General features: G+C 37.5%; 3 protein-coding genes and 1 long non-coding RNA gene across 4 annotated transcripts; all 4 read left to right on the top strand.

The window, feature by feature from the left end:
- Positions 1-1,028: 1,028 nt before the first annotated feature.
- Positions 1,029-2,123, top strand: LOC114847020 (olfactory receptor 142-like). Its single transcript, XM_029136305.2, has one exon. It carries the CDS (start codon positions 1,164-1,166, stop codon positions 2,121-2,123), a length of 960 nt encoding a protein of 319 aa, XP_028992138.1. The 5' UTR covers positions 1,029-1,163.
- Positions 2,124-2,300: 177 nt separating this feature from the next.
- Positions 2,301-3,578, top strand: LOC121201886 (uncharacterized). Its single transcript, XR_005897066.2, has 3 exons — positions 2,301-2,661; positions 2,934-3,128; positions 3,323-3,578. It is a non-coding gene; the product is annotated as an uncharacterized LOC121201886 (long non-coding RNA).
- Positions 3,579-10,656: 7,078 nt separating this feature from the next.
- LOC114847019 (putative gustatory receptor clone PTE03) lies at positions 10,657-11,592 on the top strand. Its single transcript, XM_029136304.1, has one exon. It carries the CDS (start codon positions 10,657-10,659, stop codon positions 11,590-11,592), a length of 936 nt encoding a protein of 311 aa, XP_028992137.1.
- Positions 11,593-12,924: 1,332 nt separating this feature from the next.
- On the top strand, positions 12,925-13,975 carry LOC114847018 (putative gustatory receptor clone PTE03). The gene has a single exon (XM_029136303.2). It carries the CDS (start codon positions 12,925-12,927, stop codon positions 13,858-13,860), a length of 936 nt encoding a protein of 311 aa, XP_028992136.1. The 3' UTR covers positions 13,861-13,975.
- The last annotated feature ends 348 nt before the right edge of the window (positions 13,976-14,323 follow it).

Here is a 14,323-nt window from a genome sequence, read left to right as displayed (position 1 = left end):
AAAAGATTCTTGGCAGCACTGTACTGTAGCTAACAGAGAGTCATAGATCTGCTGAGCCTATTCTTTTATCGCCAGCAGTTACTTTATGAATTACTGTACAAATACAATTAGATTAAAAGAAGAAAAAATTACCGATTCATCATTACTTTCTTATTTGTGCAATTTACGCAGAATAAAAACGTAAACTTTGGCTATGACTAAATGAAATATTAAGACAAATATGCATAATTTACTTAATGTACAATGTATAAAAAACATAAACATGATTATGCACAATTAGCATTTTTTAACTACCATTAAAATAAATTATAGGCATAAATGGCATGTGTGGCTGAGCCTCAGCCCAACATCTACTGTAGCTTTGTTATGAGTTAAACATCAGTTTAAGTTCACTGTAAAAGTCAAACAAACTGAAAGGAGATAGATAAATGTATTGTAACCACTGTTTTATAAAAAAAAGATTGCAGATGATAATAATAACAACATAAAAACTGTGCATCAAAATTATAATAGGGATAAGAAGTCCCAGTAGGGTGACCTGTTGAGAATGAGATAAGAGTCTTCCACATTTAAAACAAACATATTCATGCAAAGATATGTTCACATCACTATGTTTGAAACTCAGGTGTATGGGAAACCAAAGCATGTAAAGTTTTTGTCTGGTTGTGTGTCTACATCCCATGTTGTTTTGAATGTTAGAGAACCTAAGAATTCGCTTACAATTTAATAAAATTAGTGATGCTTAACTCTGTTGTTAAACTTAATATGATAATACTTTGATATTTACAATTTAGGTTCATGTTTTCAACCTTACATAAAATGATTTAATGTTCCTTCTGTCTCTTTAATTCTCATGCGCTAACACATCATGTTAAAATAAAAGAAACAAGCTCAAAATCACACATTTAAAGTTGTGCTGAAAAACTCATACCTAGTATTGGTGTAAAAGACATGTCTTTAGCTGAATTAAAAAGGTAGAAGTAGTTAAAAACGCCCCTTAAGGACAGTTACGTCAGCTACTTCACTCTGTCCGACACCTGCGTTTAAGATTGGACCTCCTTATGTAGCTCTGATGATCATTGTAACCTCCTCAGACTGATGCATCCTTTGATACAAAAACTCATTACTACACTGACTGTTTTGTTTTGGATCATTATTTCAAAATGAGCAACACATCTAGTGTAGTTGTATTATCGCTGTCTGGTTTCAGCTCCACCGTCAACTACAGACTGACTCTTTTCTCTCTCACTTTATTATGTTATTTACTAATTGTGGTGGTAAATGTGTCGATCACTTTAACTATAATCCTGGATGAAAATCTCCATGAGCCCATGTACATATTTTTGTGTAACCTATGTGTCAATGCACTTTATGGAACTGCAGGCTTTTACCCTAAATTTGCTTATGATCTTTTATCTGATATCCAAGTTATATCATATGCTGGATGCCTATTGCAAATTTTCACAATATATTCGTATGCTAAGGTCGACTACTCTATTCTAGTGCTAATGGCTTATGACAGGTATGTGGCTATATGTCGACCTCTGGAATATCGGCACGTTATGTCTGTGAGAGCCACGGCTCTGCTGGTCACTTTGTCCTGGCTTGTACCGCTCTGCTGTGAGACTATAGTTATAGGTCTGACATCCACACTAACGCTATGCGGCTCACAGATCCAGAAGCTTTACTGTGAAAACTGGTCAATTGTTAAACTTGCTTGTAGTTCAACATCAGCAAACAACATTGTTGGACTGATTTCTATCTCCTTCTACACAGCACATTTAGTTTTCATTGTGTGTTCATATCTGTGTTTGGTGAAGTCAGCTCTAAAGTCCATGGAGAGCAGGAGGAAGTTTCTACAAACATGTGTGCCACATTTGTTCTGTCTCTTTAACGTCTCTGCTGCTTTGCTTTTTGATGTCATGTATTCAAGGTACGGAACAGAGTCTTTACCAGAAAGTGTTAAAAACTTTGTGTCCATAGAATTTATCATTTTCCCACCAACTTTCAATCCAGTCATTTATGGACTGATTCTGACCAAAGTTCGATGTAGAATCATGCATTTGTTCATGATGTCAGGTCAAAATCTGAGAATTGTTCAGATTGAAGTGGATAGAACATAATTAAAGTAAATTTGGATTTCGTGGTGAAAATGTTCAAGCTGTACCTATTTTTAAATGTATTACTATTATTAACTATTAAAAGGGTACATACCACAGGTAATAGTAGTAGTATAGTATTTAAACCTTTACCTAAAAGCCGTTCTCTTAACTCGGGAGTTTAGAATAGAAAAACCTTTATTGTCCCTCGATGGGGAATAGCCATGTTGCAACAGCATGAAAGAAAAATAATACAGAAGATAATAGATACAATTTTTTTATAAGAAAAGCAAAAAATAGTGTGAGAACTCCACAGGTTATCAACATTATGGACACATAATGAAGTAAAGTGACTGCAGCAGACAAAATGAATGAGATATTAAAGTGACTGGTGAAATTGCCCTGGAGATGTACTGTGTGTGTGTGTGGCAGTGTGGTGGAAATGTGCTTCATGTTATAATTGTTCATTATAAAGTCGGACAGCAGCAGAAAGGAAAGACCTGCGGAATCTCTCCTTCTCACAGCGAGGGTGGATCAGTCTGTCACTGAATCTGCTCTCCAGGTCAGTGTGTCCTGCAGTGGCTGAGACTTGTGGTCCAGCATAGATTTGAATTTTGCCAGAACCCTTCTGTTTCCCACCTCTCTCACTGACTTTAAAGTGCAGCCCAGGACAGAGCTGGACTTCTTAATTACCTTGTCCAGCTTCTTCCTTCTTCTGAGTACTTTAAGTTTTGTGAAACAATATTTAATTAGTGGAAGATCTGGCAGCAGCTCTCCCACTAAGCTCTAAGTGGCTGGCAACAACTAATTCCATATTACTACTTCATTTTGTAGGCAACATTGGCTTCATCACTGACGATTCATCTTGGATGAAGTTGATCTGCTGACTGGGGAACGTGTGTTATGGATCAGTAGTTTTCTCTGCACATCAAGCAGGCAGAACAAGCAAGCAGCAGTCGAAACTAGCTTCAGAAGGCCATGGACAAACAAGAAAAAACAGCCGGGACAGAACGGTGGAATGAGCATCAAGTAAGTAATATATTTGATTTTATTGTTTTAGTTTGGGCTGTGAAGTTTGAGTACAATTAAGAGCTGCCACTTCTCATGTTGTGGACAGTTAAGGATAGCGCTAGCTTATGTTGCTATGTTAGCCTGTGTATTCGCTGGGCTGGCAGCAACTGTTATACTTCTGTAATTCAATTATTCATTTAATCATTTTGTAGGTAATATCGGGCAGCCGCGTATTGTCAGAGACTTCTAAAGGTTTTTCCAGCCACTAACAACAGATGAAGAAAAGAGGTTTGGCTAAATGAAGAATCTGTGGCTTTCTAACTACTGTCTGCTTTGAATCAATTAAAAAGCTGCTGAACAACTTAGAAACAATGTCTTTATTCAAACACACACAAACTGGGTCCTGCCTCCAGTCTGTTAGTGGGTTTCTTTTAGTCTCTCTCTCCGCTCTTAGTAAGCGCCTCTCTTTTTGCGTATGCACATGATCTTTTATCTGATATCCAAATTATATCATATGATGGACGCCTATTGCAAATTTTCACATTATATTCGTATGCTAAGGTCGACTACTCTATTCTAGTGCTGATGGCTTATGACAGGTATGTCGACCTCTGGAATATCGCTGTATTATGTCTGTGAGAGAGACAGCTCTGCTGGTCACTTTGTCCTGGCTTGTACCGCTCTGCTGTCAGACTTACGCATTCACTTTCTTGTTTTTCGCGGCGGCCATTTCGGTTTTTCCATACGCATTTCAGTAACTAAGTAGTCCCGCATATTTTCAGCTACAGAAACAATTAAACTATCAAAATATTCAGGAAAAGTGTGCTATTATTTTTCACATTTATATCTTTCAGATTTTTCAAATTATTAAGCTTTTTTCAGCAAATTTCTCTCATTGAAATGAATAGAAAACAATTTTCAAATCCTCTTCAGCTTTGTCTACTTTCAGCTTTAACTACTTCAGCATTCTTTAAGTTACAGACAACATTTGAAATACAAAACAATCTTCAAACATTCAACTATTGATCTATTGTTCAGCTTTTTAATATATCCTATTTTTTCTGGTTCTGTCCAGCAGTTTAACAAGGAGCATGTATTATGATGGACAGATTTTACAAGAGGAGTATATAAGCAAATCCGTTAAGCAAACATTCATAACTAACATTCATAACTAAACAACTGCTGTACTGTGGTTTACCTTTGACATTAATATTAACACAGACACACCTTTAGTTCCAAGAGGGCAGGTGTTGCGACCCAAGCTGCCTACACAGAAGTCTGTAGCTGTCTGTGTGCAGAGAGTTCCAGAAATCCTCTCATAGACTCCAATGAAAATGTTTTGCTGACTTCTGGGGAGAATCGCAGAAGGAATGGCATTTTTAAATCGTGACTGAGGCCACAATTTTCATTCCTTAAGCATAAATTCACACCAGTTGCTCATTGAAGCCTTAGCATTCATAAAGTGATAACCAGTAACAAACCATTGTGATAACCATTATGGTTTTGATGTAATAAGCTCGTTAAGCAGCTTCAGTACAACTGATTGAGCTGAATTGTGGAGGTTCCTGCCTCCAGTGCCAGTAATTCTGGCACTCTAACAGAAACTGATGTGAGAAGGAGTGGCAACTGCAATGATTAATGCATGGTTTTGTATTCAAATATTCACATTTCCCTTGGGTTTACGCCTTTGAGACTGTTGAAACATTCAAGTCTTTGTTTGATAAAGTAAATAGGTTAAAGTTATTAAGCATTTCTCTCCATATAGATAGAGCTCTTCGGCTACATCTTCATTTAGCTCTGGAATGGGGGACCTGGGGTCAATCCCTGTCTGAGTCGTGTTTATGCAATCACTATATCAATATATAAATTACCCAAAACAAAATTTCTAAGTTTTTAAAATAGTATGTATTGAGCTGCTCTGAGTAGTGTTGTCAAACAGCTAGTGTGGCTGAGTGGTTAAGGAGCTTCAGTCTGGCCCAGGAGTTACTGGTTCGATACCTGATTAAAGTCTTTCAACAAAGAATGACTTAAGGGACTGTTGTATTATTCTTCTTATTGAGATCAAGCTGCTTTTGCTTTTTGTGTGCATTCAGCTCTGCACCTTTTGCTTTGCAGAGCCAATCAGTTATACATTCAACTCATCAGCTAGTTGCTAGTTAGTATTGTTTCAACTGATTAATTACAAAAAGTTAATTAGGATAGTTTACAGTATAATAAATACCGACACTCCCTCCCTCATAATCTGGATAGTCACTAACACTATTTTTCATTTAGCAATTAAGCACACGTCCTCCAAATCCTTTCAAAATTAAAGCATAAGTCAAAATCATTAGCTTTTGTAGCAAGTTTTCAACTTTCGAATTGTTAATTAATTAACCAAGTAATGAGACTATTTTACAATTCCATCCTGACCTTTTTAGCTTTTTTCTCAACAACAGCAGAAGCTTGGAAGTTTACAATTTAGGCACACACATGTTCTGCATTCAAATAAAACAAAATCAATAGCTTTTATAGCAGTTGTTCTGCCTTTACTAGTCATCAAGACTGTTTTACACTCTAGCAATTGAGCTACTTTCAGCAATGTTTTAAATGTTTCAGCAATTTTCAGCAATTCCTCAGCAATACATTCAGCATGGAAGCATTCACTGTGCATTTTCTTGTGGAAATGCTTTTTCTAGTTATTCATTATTTGGCTCAGTTTTTCTGTCACTATCTTCTTCTCAACGCTTTATCGTAGAATCATTGTTCAACATTTTTCATCATTGTTAGATGATCAAGGCTCTTACTTTTTACGTTTTCAGCTTTTCATCTTTTAACGTTATTCAACACTTTTTGTCGTTATTTATAATGGTCAATTATGGAAATCATCGTTTAATGAGACACATTTTGAAATTGTGACTGTGGCCACAATATTTAGTCCCCAAATACCAGTCACAACTCACACCAGTTGCTTATTGCCTTAGTATTCATAAAGTTAAGTTATTTTTGTGACAGCTATTATGTTTAAGCTGGAATAAGCCTGTTTATAAGGGGCTTTCACAGAGCAGAGTGAACCTGATTTTCCCGCCTTTCTTCTTCATGGCAACGGCACGCCTGCAGTTTTAATTAACAGGTCAAACTCCTGATGCTCAGTGTCCGAAGCAGTACCATGCTTATTGCCAATTTCCATTGCTTTGTTGTTGACACTCAATTATATTTAAATATTATAACAGATTTCATTAGTGAATTGTTTGATATGTTCATTTGGTTCATTTTATTTGGTAAATGTCATAATATAGTGTTAATACACGCACTCAGGTCTCGTAAACACTAATTGTGTGTGTTTCGATCATAGCTGCTGTGCCAGTACTGTGAACTCACTAGTCTCAGCAGGCTTTACAATGGCTAACTTTTATTACTATTTAATTCTCACTTGACCTCTTAATATCAAATGCTTCAGTAATGAGAGCCTCAGAGGAGACGCTGCAGTTGTTGTTTTACACAGAGTCACTATAGTAAGTGGTCAACAGGTCATTAATGCCGCTCTCCTCTGAGATCAATTAATGAAGCAGCAGCTCTGGAGAGTCATTAGGGCTCTGAGTCACACAAACAAGGCCTTTAATCAGCGCATCTTCAGCCAGACACCTAAAACACTAAACACTACCAAAACTAATACTGATTACAATGTGATTATACATGCACTGACAGCTACATTGTGGATCCAATCAGCTACAAAGTATAGCCTCTTGCCAAAAGCAAAGGCACAATCCTCATAACAATATTAACCAATATTAACAATAATCTCGGGTGGGAATGAGTCTCCTTACAGACAGGAGGTGGATCATCTGGCAACAACCTGGAGCTGAATGCCCAGAAGAAAGGTGAGATGATCATATACTCCTGGAAAATCTCAGCTGCACTGCCTTCCCTCTCCCTAAAAGACACCGTCACCTCAATCGTGGACTCCTTCTGCTTCCTGGGCATAACCAGCTCCCAGGACCTCAAGTGGGAGCTGTACATCACTTTAATTCAATTTTATTTATATAGCGCCAAATTACAACAAGTTTATCTCAAGGCACTTTACAAGGTAAAGTTTAAGACCTAACACAACTAAACCCACAGATCCCACATACAGCAAGCCTTTAATAACAATTTGACAGCAACAGTGGAGAGGATAAACTTCCTCTCTCACTAGGAAGAAACCTCCAGCAGAACCAGGCTGAATATGGGTGGCCATCTGCCTCGACCGGTTGGGGTGAGAGGATAGAGAGAGAGAAAAGCACAGCAACAACAGAGCACAGGCAGGATGGTTGGACAAGGGACTGGACACAGGCAGGGTGGTGGACCAGCGACTGGACACAGGCAGGATGCTTGGATCCGCAACTGCCTATCACAGACACAAAGCTCTGAGTCCGATGATACCTGTAGGTGAGGAGGGGAGAGAGAGAGAGAGAGAGAGAGAGAGCAGGGGAAAAGCACAACTACCACCAGCAGTCTATGTCTACTTCAGCTTACCTAAGAGATGGTTGCTGTGACTAACAATCATTGCCAGTGATCTGAACCATCTCTTACTATAAGCTTTTTTTTTTAAAAAAGAAGGTTTTAAGCCTGGCCTTAAAGGTGGAGAGTGTGTCAGCTTCTTGAACCTAAACGGGGAGCTGGTTTCACAGGAGAGGAGCTTGGTAGCTAAAGGCTCTGCCTCCCAGTCTACATTTAAATAATATAGGAAAACAGTAGCAAGTAGCCCTGCACTCTGAGTATGAAGTCTTCTGCTGGGAGCTTAAGAAACTATAAGGTCTTCATAAGAAGGAGCTTTATCAGTACAGTAAGTTCTTTGTAGGTGAGTAGGTGAATTTTAAATTCTATCCTGCATTTTACAGGAGCTAATGTATGAGAATGTGATCTCTCTTTCTAACTCCCAGCAGAACCCTCAGTTCTCCAGGGCTCCGAGAGTAGCCACCTTATTAAATTGGTTGATTTGATTTAATTTGGATGAGCTGATTATAGGCAAAACCTCTTTGAATAATCTGGTTGGGATTGGGTCTAAAACACAAGCGGACAACTTGGAAGAGTTAATTATTGAAGTTAACCTTATATGAGTTATGGGGGAAAGCTCTCAAGACATGTTGCATCTAGACAGTGATCTAGAGCTGATGAATGTCTTCTCTAATAGTGATAATTTTTAAAGGACCCACATGCACAGCACCACACAGCTTGAAGATGATAAATGAGCGTTTATTCCAGGTTACAGGGTCCAGGTCAGGCAGGGTCATACACGGGAAGTCAATACAAGATCAGGCGGGCTCGGTGTCAGAGACAGGCAAGGTTCATACACAAGAGGCTGGTTTACAATACCGTTCCGTCAGGCCTAAATCGTGGTCAAGCAGGCAGGAAAGGTCGGTATCAGGCAAGATCAGAAAATCAAGGCAGACAAGGATTAGGCAGACGATGATCATGGTGGTCAGAAACAAGGTTCGGTACACAAGGCTAGGCAAAATACAAAGACGCTGGAAAGTGGTGGAATGCACGCAACAATCTGGCAAGGTACTGGGGTGAGAGGTGGTGCTTAAATACAAGGTGGACTGATTGCAGATGAAGTGCAGGTGTGGATGATGACGGGTGACGCAGGTAGCAGCTGAGACATGATGTAAACAGGAAGTCCTTTCAAAGTAACGGCGGAAGTTGACCCAAGACGTGACAATTGGAGTCGACTCATTTAAACTAACATATTCATCCTGCTGCAGCCAGGTTTAAGTGAGACAGAAAAGATCTATGTGATGGTCACTTATCAAGTAATTTAATAACAAGGATTTAAATGAGAGAGATGAGATCTGAAATTTAATGAACCACACTTTATTAACTTACTGGTACTTCTGTAAGAGGAGCTGTTTTGATGTTTATTAAATTCTGGTAAGTCATTCCTCTTTGGTTTGTTTGTGACTTCTATAGTTTAGGTGGTCGGGGAGCAGACACAGTCTCTATGTGATAACTAAGACTAAGAGTGGGTGGCGGCTGTAGAGAACCTGCAGAGAGGCATGTAAGATTGCAGCTCTGTGTCCTGGGCTCCACTCCCTCTGCGTCCCGATTTCTAATGTTTTCCACTACTATAGCATCTAAAAAGAAATGTGATCAATATACCCAAATAACAGTTATTTATACCTATTTGACTACAAATAAACATTGTCCAGCCTGTCTACATCTGTCACATATGGCCACCAGAGGTCAGGTGGGAGGGGCAGTTGTCTGTTTGGCCATAGCTTTGCCTAGCCACAACTGACTGTGAATGGTCATTTCAGTCATTCTACTCATTAGAAGCTATTCAGTTGACCTAAAAGCACCAATCTAGGATTAACAGGACTGGCCGCCACTAAGAATGGTTGATCAATTATGGTGTCGGTGCAATAAAAAATGTGACCAAATGGTGGACCAATAAATCACTTTAGACTAGGGCTAGAAAGTCACAGCGTGATCGGATAACTTCCCAAAACGTTTGGGATTGTTTTTTGGGCATGTTTATTATACTTCATATTTGTTTTTTGTTTGTTTATGTCATAACACTTACTTACCTGCAGGGTATCCTAATTTGGAGCACCTGGGTTATTACAAATTTTTTTAGGATAACAACTTTTTTAACACAATAACTGCATTACTGTCCACTGAGGGTCACTTACACACGTACTCCTCCCCCTCAGGGTGCAGCTCACAAAACAACACAGAACACACTATAAACACACATGAACTCTTCACTAATTCAATTCCACCAAACTTCGAACACTACTCAACTTCTATCTTTAACTATAATGTTAAAACACAGGAATCCGTAATTTTTCCAATGAGCCTCAGCGGCTCAGGGCGGGTCTACGCCCCTGGGCCACTACAGTACCTTAGAAGCATACAAATGCATTTCTTGTGCTTAAGATTAACAAGTTTAACACTTGGTCAGTAAGACTAATGTTCTTACATTAAATAATACAACAAATCCCATACAAATAGACAGTTTTGTGCTACACCTGATACATATCACAATTTCACTAGGTTTATGTACGGAGATGACAAAAGAGGCCTGCTGTTATGAAAATCACTGAGGGTTGTTATTTGTATGCAAACTTTACTTGGACAAATGATGATATGAAATTTCCATGTATCATAATAAATTATGTGCAACATTGGGAAGTAAATATTGCAACATAACAATTTTTCAAATTTTACACAGGTTAACATTTACAGGTTGTGTGTTACTTAGAGAAGGTTAAGAGAAGATGCTGCTAATAAAAAGATACATTCAATGTCCGCCACATTAACATGGTATTCCACTGGGTCTTTTCTCTGTGTTGATGAAGTCATCTGGTTTCATTTTCAGCTCATTAATAGCAGGACAGTGAAGGTGACACAACATATATTTAACCTTACCTTGATAACAAGCTTTCACAATGCATAAGACATAAACAAGAGGAAACAGTCTCTTACAGCTTCTACATTAACATCACTGGAAAGAAAGAAGAAAAATTAAACATGTGAAAACATGTTTCGTATTTGCTTTGATGATTCTTCATCCTGAGTGTGTGAAATGGAAAACATCACTGAGTTTCACTTTAACCTCTCTGTGTATGTTAACATAGGGTTTTACCGTTATCCAGCCTTTGCACTGGGCTTCCTGCTGTTTGCCATTATTGTCTGTGCTAATCTTCTTATAACACTGGTCATTTCACGAGAACGGACACTTCATGAGCCCATGTATGTGTTTGTTGCCTTTCTGTCTGTTAACTCTCTGTATGGATCTGCTGGTTTCTTTCCCAGATTCCTTATGGACCTTCTGTCTGATACTCACTTGATCTCACGTCCTGCTTGTTTTACTCAGATGTATGTCATTTACACATATGCTTCCTATGAAATGACCATTCTCAGCATTATGGCATATGATAGATATGTTGCCGTTTGTGATCCTTTACATTATCACAGCAAGATGACCCCTAAAACAGTCTCTGTGTTGGCAGCCTTTGCTTGGATCTGTCCAACCATATCTGTTCTACTATGTCTGTATTTGACCGTGAGGCTTCCTTTATGTGGTAGCAAGGTCCAAAAATTATACTGTGCTAACTGGAATGTTGTTAAACTCTCATGTGAGACTACTTTTATTAATAATGTTGTTGGCTTTCTTTTAACTGTAATTGCTACATTCTTGCCTTTACTCTATGTGTTGTACACCTACTTTAGAATTATCCTCGTGTGCAGGAGGAGCTCATCTGACTTCAAGAGAAAGGTTTTCCAAAGTTGTTTCCCACATACTATTTTATTTGTGAATTATTCTGTTCATGTTTTTTGTGATATTACTCTAAGTCGTTTAAACATCGAAATTTTAAACCCACTTTTTGCTCTAATTTTATCACTGGAGTATGTAATAATTCCACCAATACTGAACCCTCTCATCTATGGCCTAAAGCTACTAGAAATTAGAAAAAACATTTACAAATTGCTCTGTAAAGTCTCACTAAAAATCCCCTAAACAGGCTGGAATTAATATATTCATCTGGTGTGTCTGTTAACTGTTTTCAATTTTATGGAGACATAAAAGCAAAGCTTTGGAAAATTAGAGATATTCACTGTTTATTCATCACATACTGTAGTCACATTTTTATACAAACTCAGAAATGAAACAGGTGTGATTCAATTGATTAGACAATTAATTATCTTGAGAAAATGGGATTTGCTTTTTTAATATGAAAACTAACTTAAAATGCTTTCTTGGCTGCTCCTGGCTCCTATACAAGACAGTACTTTAATCATATTATCAACAATGCCGCTCCTTTCTAATCTTAATGTCTGCTTGCCAGTTTCTCTTTGTTAACATGTTATGATATCACATGTAATGATGCTTACGCTGTCAGGGTTTAATGGCACAGCAGACCACAAAGGCAATGAAATGAAAAAACTGTGTAATGCCAGAAGACTGTCAATGGGAAACGCACCTAGAAAATAAGGTTATAGGTTCTGTAGGTTAGTTGTTTTACTTTTAAAATGATTTCTGACCTAGAAGATCTATTTTGCACCCAGTGGGTCAAAGTCTATTGATAGAACAACAATAAAACCAAATACAGTAAATAACACAACTGTGTGGCCTGTTACTATGCTGCATTGTCACCTGTGGCCTAAATTAGAATACATCACGATAACAAAAGAAATTCTGCTTTTTAGATTTAAGTCATAATATTAAGTTAAGAATAAAAATAAATTTTACTTTCTTGAAAAACTAAATACAGAAAAGCTACTCCACAGTAATTTAAATCTAAAGGAAAGTCTGAGGCTGAGCATCAGGCAGAGGGTTTAAATCTGAATAAAAATCAACAAAATTATTCTATTATCTTAAAATTTATAACTGTAATGGATCTGCATTTATCTTTGGTTGTCAGGAAAGGTACGACAAATTGTTTCTTCTATACTGATGTTTTCTTATTAGTTTGTTTCAAACTAATCTTTATGTTTATTGATATGTGCATCAAAGGTAGCGCATATTATATATGGTTTATTTGAAGATGCTGCTGAAAAAAGGATATTCTGCGTCACCTAAATCGTTATTCCACTGGGTCTTTTCTCTGCATTGGTGAAGTCATGTGGCTTAAGTTCCTGTTCATTAATGACAGGACAGTGATGGTGACACATAACATATATTTACACTTACACTTACACTTACACTTGTTCAAATAATCGTGATAATTTCTTATTCACAGCTTCTTCACTAAGATCATTGGAAAGTTTTGTTTTACAAAGAAAAAATAATGAAACATGTGAAAACATGTTTGATATTTGCTTTGAGGATTCTTCATCCTGAGTGTGTGAAATGGAAAACATCACTGACTTTCACTTTAACCTCTCTGTGTATGTTAACATAGGGTTTTACCGTTATCCAGCCTTTGCACTGGGCTCCCTGCTGTTTGCCATTATTGTCTGTGCTAATCTTCTTATAACACTGGTCATTTCACGAGAACGGACACTTCATGAGCCCATGTATGTGTTTGTTGCCTTTCTGTCTGTTAACTCTCTGTATGGATCTGCTGGTTTCTTTCCCAGATTCCTTATGGACCTTCTGTCTGATACTCACTTGATCTCACGTCCTGCTTGTTTTACTCAGATGTATATCATTTACACATATGCTTCCTATGAAATGACCATTCTCAGCATTATGGCATATGATAGATATGTTGCCGTTTGTGATCCTTTACATTATCACAGCAAGATGACCCCTAAAACAGTCTCTGTGTTGGCAGCCTTTGCTTGGATTTGTCCAACCATATCTGTTCTGCTATGTCTGTATTTGACCGTCAGGCTTTCCTTATGTGGTAGCAAGGTCCAAAAATTATACTGTGCTAACTGGAATGTTGTTAAACTGTCATGTGAGACCACTTTTATTAATAATGTTGTCGGCTTTCTTGTAACTATAATTACTATATTCTTTCCTTTACTCTATGTGTTGTACACCTACTTTAGAATTATTCTTGTGTGCAGGAGGAGCTCATCTGACTTTAAGAGAAAAGTTTTCCAAAGTTGTTTCCCACATACTATTTTATTTGTGAATTATTCTGTTCATGTTTTTTGTGATATTGCCCTAAGTCGTCTAGACATAGAAAATTTAAACCCACTTTTTGCTCTAATTTTATCACTGGAGTATGTAATGATTCCACCGATACTGAACCCTCTCATCTATGGCCTGAAGCTACAAGAGATTAGAAAAAACATTTTTAAATTGTTCTGTAAAGTCTCACTAAAAATCCCCTAAACAGGCTGGAATTAATATATTCATCTGGTGTGTCTGTTAACTGTTTTCAATTTTATGGAGACATAAAAGCAAAGCTTTGGAAAATTAGAGATATTCACTGTTTATTTATCACATACTGTAGTCACATTTTTATACAAACTCATAAATGAAACAGCAGGTGTGATTGAATTGATTAGAAAATGGATTTTCTTGAGAAAATGTGATTTGCTTTCTCAATATAAAAACTAATTTACAATGCTTTCATGGCTGCTCTGCTCCTGGCGCCTATACAAGACAGTACTTTAATCATGTTATCAACAATGCCGCTCTTTTCTAATCTTAATGTTTGCTTGCCAGTTTCTCTTTGTTAACATGTTGTGATATCACATGTAATGATGCTTACGCTGTCAGGGTTTATTGGCACAGCAAACCACAAAGGCAATGAAATGAATTGGAAAATGCACCTAAAAAATAAGGTTTAGGT

This window comes from Betta splendens, chromosome 21 (assembly GCF_900634795.4).
Source record: "Betta splendens chromosome 21, fBetSpl5.4, whole genome shotgun sequence".
In the NCBI taxonomy this organism is placed as follows: domain Eukaryota; kingdom Metazoa; phylum Chordata; class Actinopteri; order Anabantiformes; family Osphronemidae; genus Betta; species Betta splendens.
This window is presented reverse-complemented; position numbering and strand designations above follow the sequence as displayed.

Coding starts and splice junctions, on each gene's coding strand:
- LOC114847019 (XM_029136304.1), top strand. CDS start 10,657: ATGGAAAACATCACTGAGTTTCACTTTAACCTCTCTGTGTATGTTAAC.
- LOC114847018 (XM_029136303.2), top strand. CDS start 12,925: ATGGAAAACATCACTGACTTTCACTTTAACCTCTCTGTGTATGTTAAC.
- LOC114847020 (XM_029136305.2), top strand. CDS start 1,164: ATGAGCAACACATCTAGTGTAGTTGTATTATCGCTGTCTGGTTTCAGC.